Source organism: Gymnodraco acuticeps, unplaced genomic scaffold (genome assembly GCF_902827175.1).
Source record: "Gymnodraco acuticeps unplaced genomic scaffold, fGymAcu1.1, whole genome shotgun sequence".
In the NCBI taxonomy this organism is placed as follows: Eukaryota; Metazoa; Chordata; class Actinopteri; order Perciformes; family Bathydraconidae; genus Gymnodraco; species Gymnodraco acuticeps.
In genome coordinates, this window is record NW_022990772.1 from 1,698,597 (window position 1) to 1,713,721 (window position 15,125).

General features: G+C 41.3%; 1 protein-coding gene across 2 annotated transcripts in view; it reads right to left on the minus strand.

The window, feature by feature from the left end:
- pdlim7 (PDZ and LIM domain 7) overlaps window positions 1-15,125 on the minus strand; it is a 31,546-nt gene that overhangs the window by 3,830 nt on the left and 12,591 nt on the right. For both annotated transcript variants that reach the window (XM_034232586.1, XM_034232587.1), the window contains exons 4-8: window positions 10,779-10,803; window positions 9,707-9,912; window positions 1,291-1,343; window positions 796-1,039; window positions 59-239 (exon numbers count right to left, since the gene is read on the minus strand). In XM_034232586.1, the coding sequence (XP_034088477.1) occupies window positions 59-239; window positions 796-1,039; window positions 1,291-1,343; window positions 9,707-9,912; window positions 10,779-10,803 (709 nt within the window). The remainder of the gene's footprint in view (window positions 1-58; window positions 240-795; window positions 1,040-1,290; window positions 1,344-9,706; window positions 9,913-10,778; window positions 10,804-15,125) is intronic.

Here is a 15,125-nt window from a genome sequence, read left to right on the forward strand (position 1 = left end):
ATTCCATGCATCTGGATTGTGTTTTGATTTGCGTTTCACCCATCAGCGCACTTCTTACCCCGGTGATCTTCTTTTTGCACTTGGCACAGTTGGGAGCGTATCGGTTGTCGTGGCACTTGGTGCAGTAGACAGACCCTCTCTCCTCGAAGAAGCCGCCCTCCTCCAGGACCACCTTACACTGCGAACACGTAAACTCCTCCGGGTGCCAGGAACGGCCCAACGCCACCAGGTACCGACCCCTGGAACACACACACACACAGCCATAGGTTAGCAGCACATCAGAGGCATTATTGAAATCTGCTACATCCCTTTCTTTATAAGGGAAGCAGTGCTCCAATGGAAATGTCGACACATGACTAACAACACTCACACATTGGCCCCGCTGAGAAATGTAAACAAATCTGACACACTTGTGTTTTCTCTCAATAGTTTAAGCTCGGTTGGATGCTAGTCAATCGGAAGCTATTGGTACCTGTTTATGTGGATAATTATGTAAATGATGCTGTATGATGTCCTTTTGTTGTTCTATTTATGTTTTTATGTTTCATGTGGAACTACTTGAGCAGGTCTCCCTTGAAAAAGAGATCAATGATCTCAATGGGATTTATCTGTATAAATAAAGGTTTGAAATTAAATGAAATAGTAACAAGAATTAGAACTAAGGTTTCTGTTATCTGTGAAATGTGTGAAATAAGGTTTAATATATTTCTTCTCCCAAGTGATGAGAGGTCTAAACCCCAATTATGATTCCTGACATACAGTTCTGATATGGTGAAAAGGCTCTTTGCTTCTCACCTTATGATTTTGTTGCAGGCCCCACAGAGCGGGGTCCTGCCGCTCTCTTCGGGTGCCTGCTGCGCTGCCTGCAGGATGGAGCTGCGGTTCTGCATGGGAGTGGGCTGGGCCGGCTGCTGGTGCTGGGTCATCACGGTGCTGGTCTTATCTGGCCGGAAGCGGTCAGCAAAATTAGGGTCAGTGACCCACGGGGGCCGAGAGGAGGGACCCGAGCTGCGTGCTGGGGCCGCTGCAAAATAAGTGCCTGGGTAAAATAAAAAAAGAAGGATTTTGTTTTGGGATAACAGCACTTGGAAAAACTTTGCTGTGACTTTTAATAATTCAAATGGGATGGGGTCACTTTTATGTAATACACCCCCCTCTCTTGAGATGTATGTAAGAGTTGTGATACGCTGCTGATGCTCATGTATTGACACGTCATGAGAATCTATTAGCACAACCTCTACTGGAAGCTGCTGGGTTTCTTTATACACATCAGCAGGAGCAGAAACTCACCATCTGGTTTGTCTGCTGCCTGGGCCTTGGCAGGTGAGGGAGTTGGCTCAAGGCTGTTGGAAGAAAATGACTAATTAGAAAACACACACGTACAGGCACACACCTCAGTAACCATGGCTACAACTCAATGAACGTCATGTTTGTATTACAGCAGCCATGGCTGTCTCCATTATGTAGAGTTTCAGATTACCTGTTCACTACAGCTGGCGTCATCATTAATATTATAATTATAAGACAGGATTAGCATGGGGTTTCTCACCTGTTGAGAGCGTAGGTGTCGTACATTCAGGTGAATTTGAAAGAAAAATACACTGCAATAGATGTAGGAATTGATTTGGAGGACATTTAACATGAAAGCACAAGCCTCTGTGAGACTAAATCGATGAAGTAATTCAAGTGATCAATGCTGAACAACAGATAACACTGTGTGCATTTTGTGAAGACATTATAGCTCTGCATCAGAAGGACTCCAGACCCCTGCTCTAATGAGAGCAATCACAACCTCTCTCGGTGATTGACGTCACTCACAAGAAAAGTTAGAGAAGAAACTCAGATCTGTCCCCTCAGATTTGGAAGCAGCAGAGTTTAGCTTCAAGCCTGCCTGTGCAACAGTGTTGAAATAAAGAGTTGTTTCTACATTTCAAAGTTCTGTTACCCGCAGCAAGTGCTACTATATTCAGAACATCTTCAAACCATGACAGAGAAGGAAAAACAACTTCTGAGCCAAGAGATTGAGCTCTGGAGACTTCTTATCTTGGGAAAAAAATATAACAACGCCTTAGGCATCCATCATGTGTACATCATCAACTGTGCCATCTACAATTCACTAATGAAAGATGATGAAACCTTTTCTCATTTACAAAGAAGAAATTGCCCCTCAACAGCGTTGTTCTTTAGCATCGGCTGCATCAGGTTAAGTCTGACAATCAATTATGTTTCTCATGTAGCCCCAAAAAGGAACACAGGAAGTTACAGCGGCAGGAGAAGTTACAGACTTAATACTGGGAGCTATCTAGCAAAAGAAGAATTAAAAAACTGCTATTTTCCAACAGCATACTCTGGATAATAAAAGCATATCAAATCCCTCCGCATAAGTAAGAACACGGCTTGCAGGGCTGGTGCCAGATAGAGAGAGGTGAATCTTCAGAAATTAAGGAAGGTAAGTCCCCTTTCTTACCAGGAGATCTTTAAAAAAAAAGACACAAATATAGAGTGAAAAAGAGAGAGGCTGCTGGGGGATGCTGATCTCTGTCGGCTGGGTCAAACAAAGGACAGAACAAACCTGGTTCACACACAGACCCAAGGTCAGCGGCCCTCTGCAAAACACACACACTGGTTTATCTGCCTTATGGGACCCCCGAACAACTCACAAAAACAGGGGGGAACAAAAAACGTTGCGGTGAACGCGGCGGCCCCGCTACACCCCCTCGCCAACAGGCCAGTGGCCCTGACCCCCCACACCTCTGAGAGTTTTGTTTGCTGCGCCTCGCTCCGGTGAAGGTTGCAGGTGCAAATTGGAGTACATCCTCTACAGCTGCTCCTTCCCCCCCGCCGTGGCCTGGATCATGTTTCTTGACATTTTCACCGCTTTCAACATCCCCCTCCTGCTCAGTGTGATGCAGGTGCAGACAGGAGTCTTTGGGTTTTTTTAGCCTTCCACATGGAGTCTTGCACATGATTACATTTACCGTTCACTCTTTACACCTGCCTTCTGATTCACAGTTTGTTTTGGCTTGCTCTCCTGCGGGATTCATCGACCTGAGCAATGAGCAGAGTAGGAGTGTGTTGGCAGCTCGACATCCGGCAGAGAAACAAGCAGGTTCAGGTTTTAGATTGAGCAACAAGCCCCTGACACACAGTTGTCACCCTCCAAAGAGTGGAGATAAAAGTGATGCAGCTCTGCGAGAACCTGAGTGTGACAAGTGACAACATGAGAAACAATGGTGGCACTCGCTGACGGGCCAGGGGTGCACGGCTTTAATGGAACGTCATCCCTTGTTTGTTATTAGGAATATAATGGCAAGAAAACTAAATGTTTCAGTCAATGTGAGGGTACAGTTGTTTTTCTGTTATATTGTTGGCATGTTAAAGTAATATTTCCTTTATCTTAACTATTATAAACTCTACCGGTGTGTGTCTACCAGTACTGTCCTGCTATGTACTTCAATGTATTTAGATGTGATGATTGACTCCTCCTAACTTACCACATTTGACATTAGGTGCATGGTGATGTGGATACACTTTCAAATAATTTGGACTATGGAGTCACTTGTAATATAAAATATTGTAATAATTCCAAGAATCATTTAATTACCTATAACAAACTAATGGCCTGATCTTAATTATGTGTGAAAAGCTACACATTTCCCTTTCTAATGTAACTCACCTATTGATTTAAAATATCACCAACCTAAGTTTCCTTGTTACCAATTATCAAACTATGTAAGGTAGAGCATAAATCAAATTATTTTGTTGTGCCACCTACAGGCAAATGTTTTGTACAATTTCCACTGAAGGGGCTTTTGGATGCAATCAAGGTATTTCATTTTTTCAAATCTAAATGTACATCTTAAATCAGATGATGTAAATAAAACTGAATTTAAAATCAAAGTATTGGTTGCAACTTGCCATTACATCTCAATCTTTGAAAAGAGGCCACTGTACTGCAGCAATTACTCAGCTGAAATCTAAATATGATAATGCTTATATTTTTATTTAGTTTTAAATACTCTCTGATCCAGGCTTACTAGGTGCAGTTCCTCACTGTGCACCTCTGCACTTTATAATTATGTATTTCTTCATGTGTGTATGCCCATTTACTTTTGTTATGCTTGACTACACAACATTTTTCTCTGAGGCAATAAATCTTGAACCCCGATCTTTGAAAAACAACCATATTAACTCAGAACTGCACAAATGTCTGATAAAAACCTGCTTACATAATCATTTCTGTTCAGTACACTGGGAAAGTAAAGAAAGCAAGAAGAAGTAAGAGCTAGATATGTAGAGATGTAGCATTTTAAGCTTGAACCCTAATTCCACAAGATTAAGAAAAGACACACAGAAGAAAGGATAGAGAAGCAAGAGTAGCTTTTTTCAGATTTTTTATATTTTTGAGGACAGCAGAAATAAACAAAAGTACAGATTGATCTTCCTTTTTGTTCCTAATGGTTGGAGAAGCCTACGAGATGAGGGGATCACAAATGATAACTCTAAAGGATGAAGAAGTCAATGAATGGAAACAGGCAGAGAGATAGAGAGGCAGACGGAGATCAAAGGAGGGTCTGAACTTTACAATCAAAGAAGAATAACGAACAGAAAGGCGCTTCCCACAGCTGAGGCCCTCCTTCCCTCCGCTCAACTCAAACTAACGCAATGTGAAATGCAAAATAGGGCCGCAGACACAGTAGTCCACCGTGTTGTCAACAATAATCAAGTCAGAGGGAGATCTTACATTAAGGCTCAGTATGCAAGGTTCCACTTAGGGCTTTGTCATCTACGCTATGTTTTTCTATTTTTTTCTTCCCGCAAACTTTTTTTTCCCACCCCATCGGTATGTGAAAGGTGAATTTGTTAACTGCCATTTGGACGGTCGGCTATCTTCGTCGTCTTTGTCACGTCGTCGTTGCGGTGCGGCTATCACTAGCAGGCTCTGCATCCCATGGCGTGTAGGATGTCGCTCAGGATTTGATATTGAGGGCGCGAGCAGACCGGTCGTGGTGCCAGTCCCTCAGACGGGCATAGCGGGGACTCTGAATCTCTGTGAGGAACTTTTCCCTGAACGCAAGCAAAAGAGATATGAAACAGAGAGACCGGGGGGTTAACAGGTGGGATCATAAATAGGGAGCGTGCACAAAAAGATGACGCAGTAGCAGAAGAATAAAACGGGTGAAACAATAAGGATTAAGAATGAATAAGAATATGAAAGATCTGGGAGGCAAATAGTTATTTGAAGAAATAGTTGGGAAATGTGCTTTAACACTTTTCTTCCAAAGAGTTAGAAGATATTCTGTCAGTTTATTAAATATAAAAGGTACAGCCAGCAGCCAATTGCTTAGCTTAGTATAAAGACTGATGGAAGGAAATCCACATACCATTTCCACTAAAGCTGACAAATTAACATGTTGCTAATGTTACATCTTATTTATGTCAAAATTGGCAGGAGAGTCACGTTTAGCTGAGAAATATTTAATATATTTTGTTATCTTTGGACAGAGACCAATGCTATCTTATTATCTAAAGTAAGACATGAGTATGATATCAATCTTCCCATCTATCTCACGGCAAAAAAGTGAATCATTTCCCCAACATTGAACGATTCATTAAAAAGGAAATTATGCCTCGAAGCAGATAAGATGAATGTTCTAATACGAAGGCTGTTTAAATCACACCACACATGCAATTATTCAAAGCAGCAATATTGCTTTTACAAAATATAACCAAACGTAGAGTTTTACAGTTGTTTCTAAAATAGCTGCAAACTGAAGCTTCCACACGCAAACGCACAAACACTCATGACCGGGAAGGCCGACGTGCTCAAATCAACACCACTCAAGTTTTTACCTGGACCTCTTCAGGATTTCATCATCTGGGTCCTGCACTGAGAGATCCAGGAGACACACACGTTAGCACGCTTTACTGATGAAGAAGGTGCTTCTCAAAGACAAATAGTCAAACAGCTGATCACGAGACAACCCAAACACATTTGGTAAAAGTCTAAATCGAATGGTGCTTCTGTTGTAATAAACATGTTGATCCGTTTATCAGACTGGTTGCAGTCATGAGAAATGATTGGTCATAGAAGACAGCGAACACATGACAGTTCAGTGTTCACACCTGAAAATAAACTCCCCCCCCGTCATCACTGACTGCTGTCACTCTCACAGATACAATCGGATCACATCAGATCAACTGCTGCGTCATAGGCCTTGACCTACACTTTATATCTATTGTCATAGCAGCCCACCCCCCCCAACTCATGGCTCTCTGTGGTCTCACATTCCTGAGTAGGCCAGGCCCGGTCCCAGACTTACTATAGTCGGTGCCTGTGAGCTGGGCCAGCATGCGGAAGGAGCGGGACTGCGTGGTGCCGGTGCGCGGCTGCCAGTCCTCCGTGTCCTGGATCAGCCTCTTCTTGCTGCGGTCGTTGGGGATAAAACAGGGCAGGTTCTCCATCCTGAGGCCGTGCCTGCACACACACCCAGCAGCAGCACACGGCATGCGCAGTTAGCACAACCCCTCCAGGATCTACCCACTCACACCAACACAGCTAAACAGGAGACCTTGAAAATAGAGGACATCCTGCACACATCATGCAGCACTTAACGCTCAGCATCACGGTCACGCAATAAGCGAGCTAATGGATATCCATTACTTAAGATTTCTCATGGGCACACTGTAGACGCTCATAAAATGGACATTACCGCATTAAAGATCGTATTTATATCTGTCATTAGAATCAATGGGAGAAAACCTGTCAGCCTGCGGTACCTGGCCTTGTGTAGGGAAACATTTAAGTATATAGAAAAGCTTTTACTGTGATAGAAAACTCAAGATGCTGCACAAAAAATGCTTTTCATTTCCAACAGGCTTGCAGGTCAACTGCAGCATGCATTTATCAAAAAGGAAGTAGAGGATGAGAGATGAATGGATGATAATGAACTGTTGCTGCATCGCTGTGAATCTACCTATAAGAGCATCAGCATTTTTCTCATATCTAGCCATATCAGCCAATAAGCTGGCAGTGTAGCCTGCATGCAGCAGCCCCTTACTTGGCCTCTGGGTACACATCACCATAGAAGGCTTCCCCCCTGTAGAATAGACCAAAGATATAAGACAGGAGAGACCACCGATAGGGGGACATTCATGAAGAGTGAGCTATTTTAAAAAGTGAAGAGTTCTTAGAGACCATGATGTTCCTAGTTGTTTCCTAAATGTATAGATTAGTTAATGATTCAATTTAACTGGAGAATTATTAGAAAATTGTCTAATGGATTGTAGTAGAGCAGTGGTTCCCAAATTGGAGGTGCAGGCGCCACCATGGGGTGCTAAATAAACCATCAAGATGTGTTGATGTTTTTAGACTTGCCTCTACTATTTTTCTGCTCACAGCCAGTAAATATATGTTGACCATGAGTAAAGGAAGAGTACCAAGACAAACTCAAGTGGGGAAACCATTGTCATCAATGATAGTGTGATTGACCATTCAAAAAATAAAGAAAATGTTATTTCATCTGGATTGTTAAATAAAGAAAAATAGATATACTAACTTGTCAAGATTTTCCATCTGCTGCATTAAAATAAAAGAAGAAAACAGGAAATGAGAGAAAAAGGTCAGAGTTCAGCTTTGAGTTAAACAGAGGGAAAAACAGAATACATCTTCATGTATTTCGGAGGTTGTACACAACTAAAGAGCAACAGTGCTGCAGGATGCAGAAAACATGCAGGAGGTGCCCGAGACATGCGGTTATTGTCAACAGGCTCTGTGAGAGAAAGAGGCATTGTTTGTCTGTCAGATCATCTATTGTCCCCCTGACCCAAAACGACTCAGTAGATCACAAAACCTTTGCCCAATGCTCCTCTCACCCCATGTGCACAAAGGCTTTACAGAGTTATGTAAATGGTTGTAGCATTTGTCCAAAACAAAAAGGATAAACAACCGCCTGATTCTAGTCAACAGCAATAACTGCCACAGCAGTGACACATCAGGATGTCATCATGTTCAGCTCTGAACTAACAACATCACACAAAACCTGTTTCAATACGACAGGACAGGCCTGTCACATGAGACGTATAGTTTTCAATGTATTCATTAAAAGTGACTGCCATTTATAATTAGGCTCTTTTTATCTAAATAAATGGCCTGAATGATGGGTTTCCAAAACCATGTGAGCCCTCAAGAGTAAGCAAGTACGGCTGCTTAAATAATCCAGCACCAGTCAGTGAGAGCGGCTGAGAACTCAGTAGAATTTATGGGTGAGGCTAAATACAGCAACAGGCCACATCTCCCCATGCTGCCACTGCCAAGACTGGCCTATTCTTGGAGGCAATTGTATGCAAAACTGAACTTTTCTAGTCGTTATAAATGTGTTTTAGTCCATTCCTAGAATCATTGTTATATTTGAGTGGAAAAATAAAAACTAGAAAATGTTATTTATATAGCCATTTTAAAGCATACTGCAATCAGAGAGATTTATGTATTTGGAGGTATGATTTCTGTCTAACGTGATGTTTTAAAAGATAATCCAAACAACACAGCTCCTTAAAGCCGAGAAATATTGGGCTGAAAAAATCCATTCTGACATTTTTATTTATCAAACTACTGACTGGAGAAGCAAGACACAAGTAAAAATCGCCGTCAGTCAATAACCCATCTGTTGAAATGGCAAATCCGTTTGAAACGGTTGATTGAAATGATACGTTCTTTGAAGCGTTAAAAGTCTTGCTTTTTGGTGATTGTCTATCTCCCTCACACACTCACACATATGGTGAGGATAATAGGAACCAAAGGGTAAGATGGAAAATAAAAATCAAACCATAGAAAGTACTTTGCAACCTTAAAGGACTGATTGTTGACACATGCTTCACTAATATCTGTGAAACTGTTTTTGTCGTACAGCCAGTCTCTCAGTTGATTGATTCGCATATGTCAGATTAAAATCCCCCTCTATGGTGTCAAAGTGTTGGCTTTCATCTGTGTGATAAAGGCCAACAAGATCATTTGGATCTCTTTTGAGAACAATATCTCACAACCTCCTCCAATTTCCACCAAATGATGCTTTGGCCATAGTCCATCATGATATCATGGTCTTTAATGGCAGTTAAGCACTGCTAGTGTCTTGAGCAATGACATAACGTTATACAAAACTCATTAAAAACCTCTGAACCAACACTTCAGAGCATTCCCTTGTGGAAAGAGATACATGACACTTAAATGGAGAAAGGGTCGCAGCCTTGAACAATCTGCCTCCCTGACATCATAAGGATTCATACATAAAATGTCTCTTCTCTGTAATTTCAGTATGATGCCATCTTTATATCTGTTGCTACATGTTACTATGTTCAAATACTCAGCTGTGAAAACAAATTCTCCCCAGGGACAATAAGTATAAATCTATCATATGCTCGCCATCTTGTTTCTTACGTTACTGGCAGAGAGAGGGGTAATTAAGTTGATCACAGCAGTGAGTCAGCGTACATCTTTTATGATCATCTTTTCTGGAACGCTTCTAAAAATCTGTGGCATAATTGTGGCAAGGTAGTGAAGGAAGTTCTCAACATAATGCAGTTTAGAAATCCTGAAGGAGTTATTTTCTCCTCAGTGTAAAACCAGAATAATGAGTCATCAGAAAGGTCATTAAAACCACATTATTCACGTTGTGGTTCCAAAGGGAATAGTGTTTATTTATCCACCTACCCATTCTGTGGCTGCTTCACACTGGCACGGCCCTGAGAGCTCGGGGTGTTAAGTTTAGGGGAGTATGCCACAGGTTTAATAGCGGGTCCTGAGTTGGCAGTACCACCACCAGCACCACCTGCTGTAAATGGCCTCGCCATCTTGTTAATGGTTGTGCTGGGAGCAAAGGAGTACTTTGGCGGAACAGAAGCCGGAGCAAGTGAGTCCTACGAGGGTGTGGGAGAGGGAGACAATGCAGCACAACACACAACATGCAGTTACACATTTTGACATATAGTGAAAGTTCCTTTTGTGGTTGCACAATCCCAAACTTTATATAAAGAGAGCTCCGACTGCACATTATTACCCCAGGCTGTAGGATCAGCTCTGTCAAACCCTTCAGGCTTTTCTCTGTGCAACGAAGAAGTGCTTAAGAAGTGTGAACACAGCCATTTTATTTGTTTTGGCAGTCTGCCAGAGACAGGCTAAAGTAATATGCTACTGCTGGTAAAAAAGAAAAGTCTCAAAGGGAGAAATTGTCATATTTGACTGACATGTCTCACTCATGAGATTTCTCACTGAACAGAATGCATGGACTGCGAGAGAACACCTGCTTAATTGGCACATTGGCTTTTGGAAAGGTGTTACTGCTGCTTTACTAAAAGCAACACTCAGCACAAAGCAGCTCATGTCACTATTGTACCATTTACATTGTAATCAGGCTGGGAAGTCGCTCTCAAGAGGTTTGACAGTGAAACTACATGCATCGGTATTAGTCTGGGATTGTGCAAGGCATCACAAAATAAACCACAGGGGATTCAAAAAGCAGTATTCACAACACACCATCCAGCAAACATCTCAGTTAGCGGCTCACTGAGGCTTTGCTAATGCACAGTGCATGGACTCTGAGAGCTTGGCAGGTGAATCAGATGAATTTAAACACAAAGTGACATGACACTGTTGAAGCCAAATGTGAGCAACGATTAAAGGAAGTTTCAAATTCAATCAGTGTCACTCCAGTCCAGTAGCAGACCATGCAAACACATACAAGTGTCACACATAGGTGAGATCGATGATTCAGACAAAGCCTTACCTTCGTTTCTCCCGCTTTAAAAGCTCTGTGGAAAGAAGAGACGGAGACAGTTATTAATACATACAGTAACTTCAGCTTTACAACTTTATGTTACAATTAAGACTGCGTCCATGTTGAGTCTTCTTTCATAATAATAGTTGTATTTCTTTTAATGTGATTGTTCAAACTGAAAAAAGCTTATAAGGACTTTTACTGCAACGACTTCGAAACATACTAGGATGTTTGATGTATTATCCACTCTACTAAAATACATTTAAATAAAATCTATGATAAGCCTGGTTACACAGATACAAATCCAACCTTAGACTATTAGCTGGAATCATACATAACGTTATAAGTGGTTTACAGAGTGACTTTAGTTATAGCTTAAGAGGATTTCTTATTATAATGGATTATTTTTTACAACAACGGTCTGATTGTTGTGGTTTTGGCCATCCTTTCATTTAGTTAAGACAACATATAACTGCAAGCTTAATAGCTTCAAGAGGGAGTTGCAGGAACTCGGCTTGAGGCGGTTTTACAAGGGGTTTGCAAACAAGTGATCAGACGGTTTTTAAACAGGCCCAGTTTAACCCACTTACCTAAACCACTCACAGATGCCAGAATAAAAGAGAATGCACCAAAATGCCTATTATAATAATTATCCAATGCATCATAAAACTGCATGAGAACAGATGAACACAATCTAGTGTGGGATTTGGATGTTTACAGTTGCAACTGCATCTTTTTTGTATTTTATGGTGTGGCTTAAGATCATCGAGATAAACCGGACATGTTTGCTCATGTTGCTTGTGTTTGTAATCGCGAGCCCCTTTACGCACAAAAAACCTAATCCTACTCATCAGGGATGGTAGTGGTACGAGCTTTAGAAATGTGGGAATCAAAAAATCAGGTTGTAAAAACTGTTTTCTTATTTTTGCGATGGCATTTTATAAACACAAAAACCTCAGCCCTTTCACACATAGTCTTGGATTGTATACAGATTCACCCACCCAGTAAAGAGTACTGCACAGGCTTCAGAGTAGTACACTTATTAACTCTAATCCCAGGATTCACATTACTGCGGTGCCTTTGCTGACTGGAGCAACAGAACAGACGGTTCATTAAAATATCTGTGCACATTAAACATGGAGGCATCCAGCTTTACATTGATGCTGGCTCTTAAAAAACAAACATAAACCACTACCATTCCCTGCCCAATGTTTACAGGGTAAAACATAATGAACCAGCCCTGCAGTCCCCCTCATTGTTTCAGGCTACAGTCATACACACACACAAAACAATGGTCAGTGCTTCCTGTGACAATGAGAAATGAATAACAGCTCATGTCAGAGCCTGCTCACAACTGATAGAGCAATGCTAAAGACAGGATGACAACAACAGGGCTGTGTAGATATAGCGAGAGCAGCGAAGGCATGTCTGTGCATGACACGCTTCTGGGAAGACAAATCAATGTGACATTAATAGTGCTTCGGCTCACATAAACCCACAATTTGATGAGTAATACCTTAGAAAAAGCAAGAATATGAGGAATGTCTATTGCAGCCTCAATGTACGGTATGTGTTTTGGCAAACTGGACCTAAATTAACCAATGTGGGGCCGATTAAGTCATCAGGGAATAAGTTAGTTTGCTTGGACCATGTTTGACCTGTGCTGAAACTGAATATGCACACTATGAGATCATTTCCTGCCTCATTTCATGGCTCACTAATCTGAACTGACGCACGTGAGGCTTTCAAACTGATTAAGGCAGAAATTTCACCTAAAAAAAAAAAAACCTCTCCCATGATACTGTTATCAACTTTCCTCACATCATTGACTCCAACCACAACACTGCAGGCCAATCCTTGACAGTGAGCACAGAGATATGGACAGAGTGTGGCTGTAGCTGCTACATGATCTCTTTCCTTTGAAGCCTGAAAATCTATTGCCCATATTTTTGGGATTTCCTATATTAAAAAAAGCTCTGGATAAAAACTAAACCTTTCCCATAAAAAAAAGACAGCAAATGATCATTGGTGTTGAACAAATTGAGGCACTAAACCAAACAATAGACTACATCTCTTCACAGTGCAGCTGTCCTCCTCTCATGACATAAAGAAAGTGTGGCTGGGAGCCAAGATAGGAATAAATAAAACAGACAATAGCTCTTCTCCGAGAAGTGTTTTAGGAAAAACAATATTTGCTTGTCTTACAATATAATAACAATAGAGGGCGAGAAGAGACTGGGGATTCATGGGAAGGGAGTCATGGTTAACAAAACAAGAGTGAAGAATGTAAAATGTTTACAATAGCTAGACTCCTCATGGAAATGAGAAATAGAGGAGGCAAACCGCAGAGTGCAGGAAAAGTATGGCTGATGTTATAGGCCTTTCAAAACATTACACCAATCCCTGTGAGATGAAGGTAAAGAGGAAAACCTTGGTCATTAAATATACATTTAAAATGCACAGTTACAGTCTTTTCTGCCATTGATGTTCTCCCCTTAACAATATATCACATACATAGCCCCAGTTAGATTTGGGTTGCAGTTTTCCCTTAACACACATCACCCTTATTTTATTTTTGCATCACAAGAGAAAAATCGTGTAAAGAAAGAAATGCTCTAGCCTTCAGGGAAATAACTACAGCAAACTTTCAGTGTAATGAAGTGTGTTATTACACACATATCATATACATCATAGATTTGATTATAACAATATGTTCTAGAAATTCTAAATAGCAGAAATGCCAGTATGTACACATGATGTATACATCATTTATTTTTAGACACCAGAAACAGGCCTCATCTTGTCCTCTTAAGATGTGTACGGGCCACATCTAAACGAGGCGTCGTTTATTATCAAAGTCCAGTTTTGAGTTTTGCACCTTCTTTGGCACATCTGGCTTAAATAAGACAACTGATCCATCCCTCTGCAGAGAGCATGACGTCACTTTTCTTGATTCGCATCTGTCGACCACAAAGACCAACAAGATGTATTTTTTCCATTTTCACTCTAAAAAACCCACCCATGACTCCACTGCTCTCTCTTTCTCCCTCGCACTCCTTTTAAGGCATTTAGTAGGTCAAAGTGTAGTGCATGACCTCTTTCTGCAGCAAAAAATATGCAACATCAGCAATGTGCCTTGTTGGCTGTACAGGGATTGCAGCTCTTTGATAGAAAAAAAACATGATCCTTTATTATATCTGTGCGAGAAACACTCATTATCTCTCGGCAGAGTAATAACCTGCTGCTATATTTAGTACAGCACCTATTACATATAAGATGTGTCTTTGATTATTCTGTCTATTTTCACCTTTCTGAAGACTATATTATTATGTGTTATACACAATATAATATAGTTTATAAGATATGCAGTTCATCGTCATGTATGCCAAAGAAAAGCATCAAAGCCTCACATTTGAGAAGCTGGAACCGGATCATATTTTACATATTTTTTTGAGGAATGACTCAAAAAAAGTTGGAAAAATATCCACTATGATCGCTACAAACTATTATGTTCTGGCAGTTTAGTTCTTGAAAGTCTTATAAATGACCTGTGGCTGTTCTGACTGAAACCGAGTGAAGAAAGATTTGACAGAACATAACAGGGAGGGCATGTACGTAGACACGTTGTGCCTCTCCACCTCTGTTCCTTACTTGCTACCCCTTTCCCTCAACCTATCCTAAGGGAGTCCCTGTACTCATGTTCCGAATAACCCAGCTTCCCCCAAATTTCTTTTTGGTGTCTATCTACGCCAGGATCCTGAGTCGTGGCTGATCCTGTTGCTGCGGTCCTGTGTCCTGGATCCTGAATCATGTGTCCTGAGTCCTGCATCCTGAGTCCTGAGTCCTGGACTTCGAGTCGTGGCTGAACCTGTCTCTGCGGTCCTGCCAGACTCTCACCATACTACTTCCCCGATGGCTCCCACAAGATTGCTGACATCCTCGTGGATTCATCTTCTTATTATACACACATGCATTTCCAAACATTTGGACTACCTATGTTGCAAATGTATTATCTTTTCAATTTACACACATCTATTGCACGTCTGTCCGTCCTGGGAGAGGGATCCCTCCTCTGTTGCTCTCCCTGAGGTTTCTCCCATGTTTCCCTTTAAACTGTGGGTTTTCTCCGGAAGTTTTTCCTTGTACGATGTGAGGGTCTAAGGACAGTATTGTCATACTGATATTCTGTACACACTGTGAAGACCACTGAGACAAATGTAACATTTGTGATATTGGGCTATATAAATATTGATTGATTGATTGATTGATTGATTGATTGATCAGCCAACTCTCTTGGCAGACAACAACTAGGAAACTGAGAATATGTGAAAATAGCGTCAGGGGTACAGCTGGGAT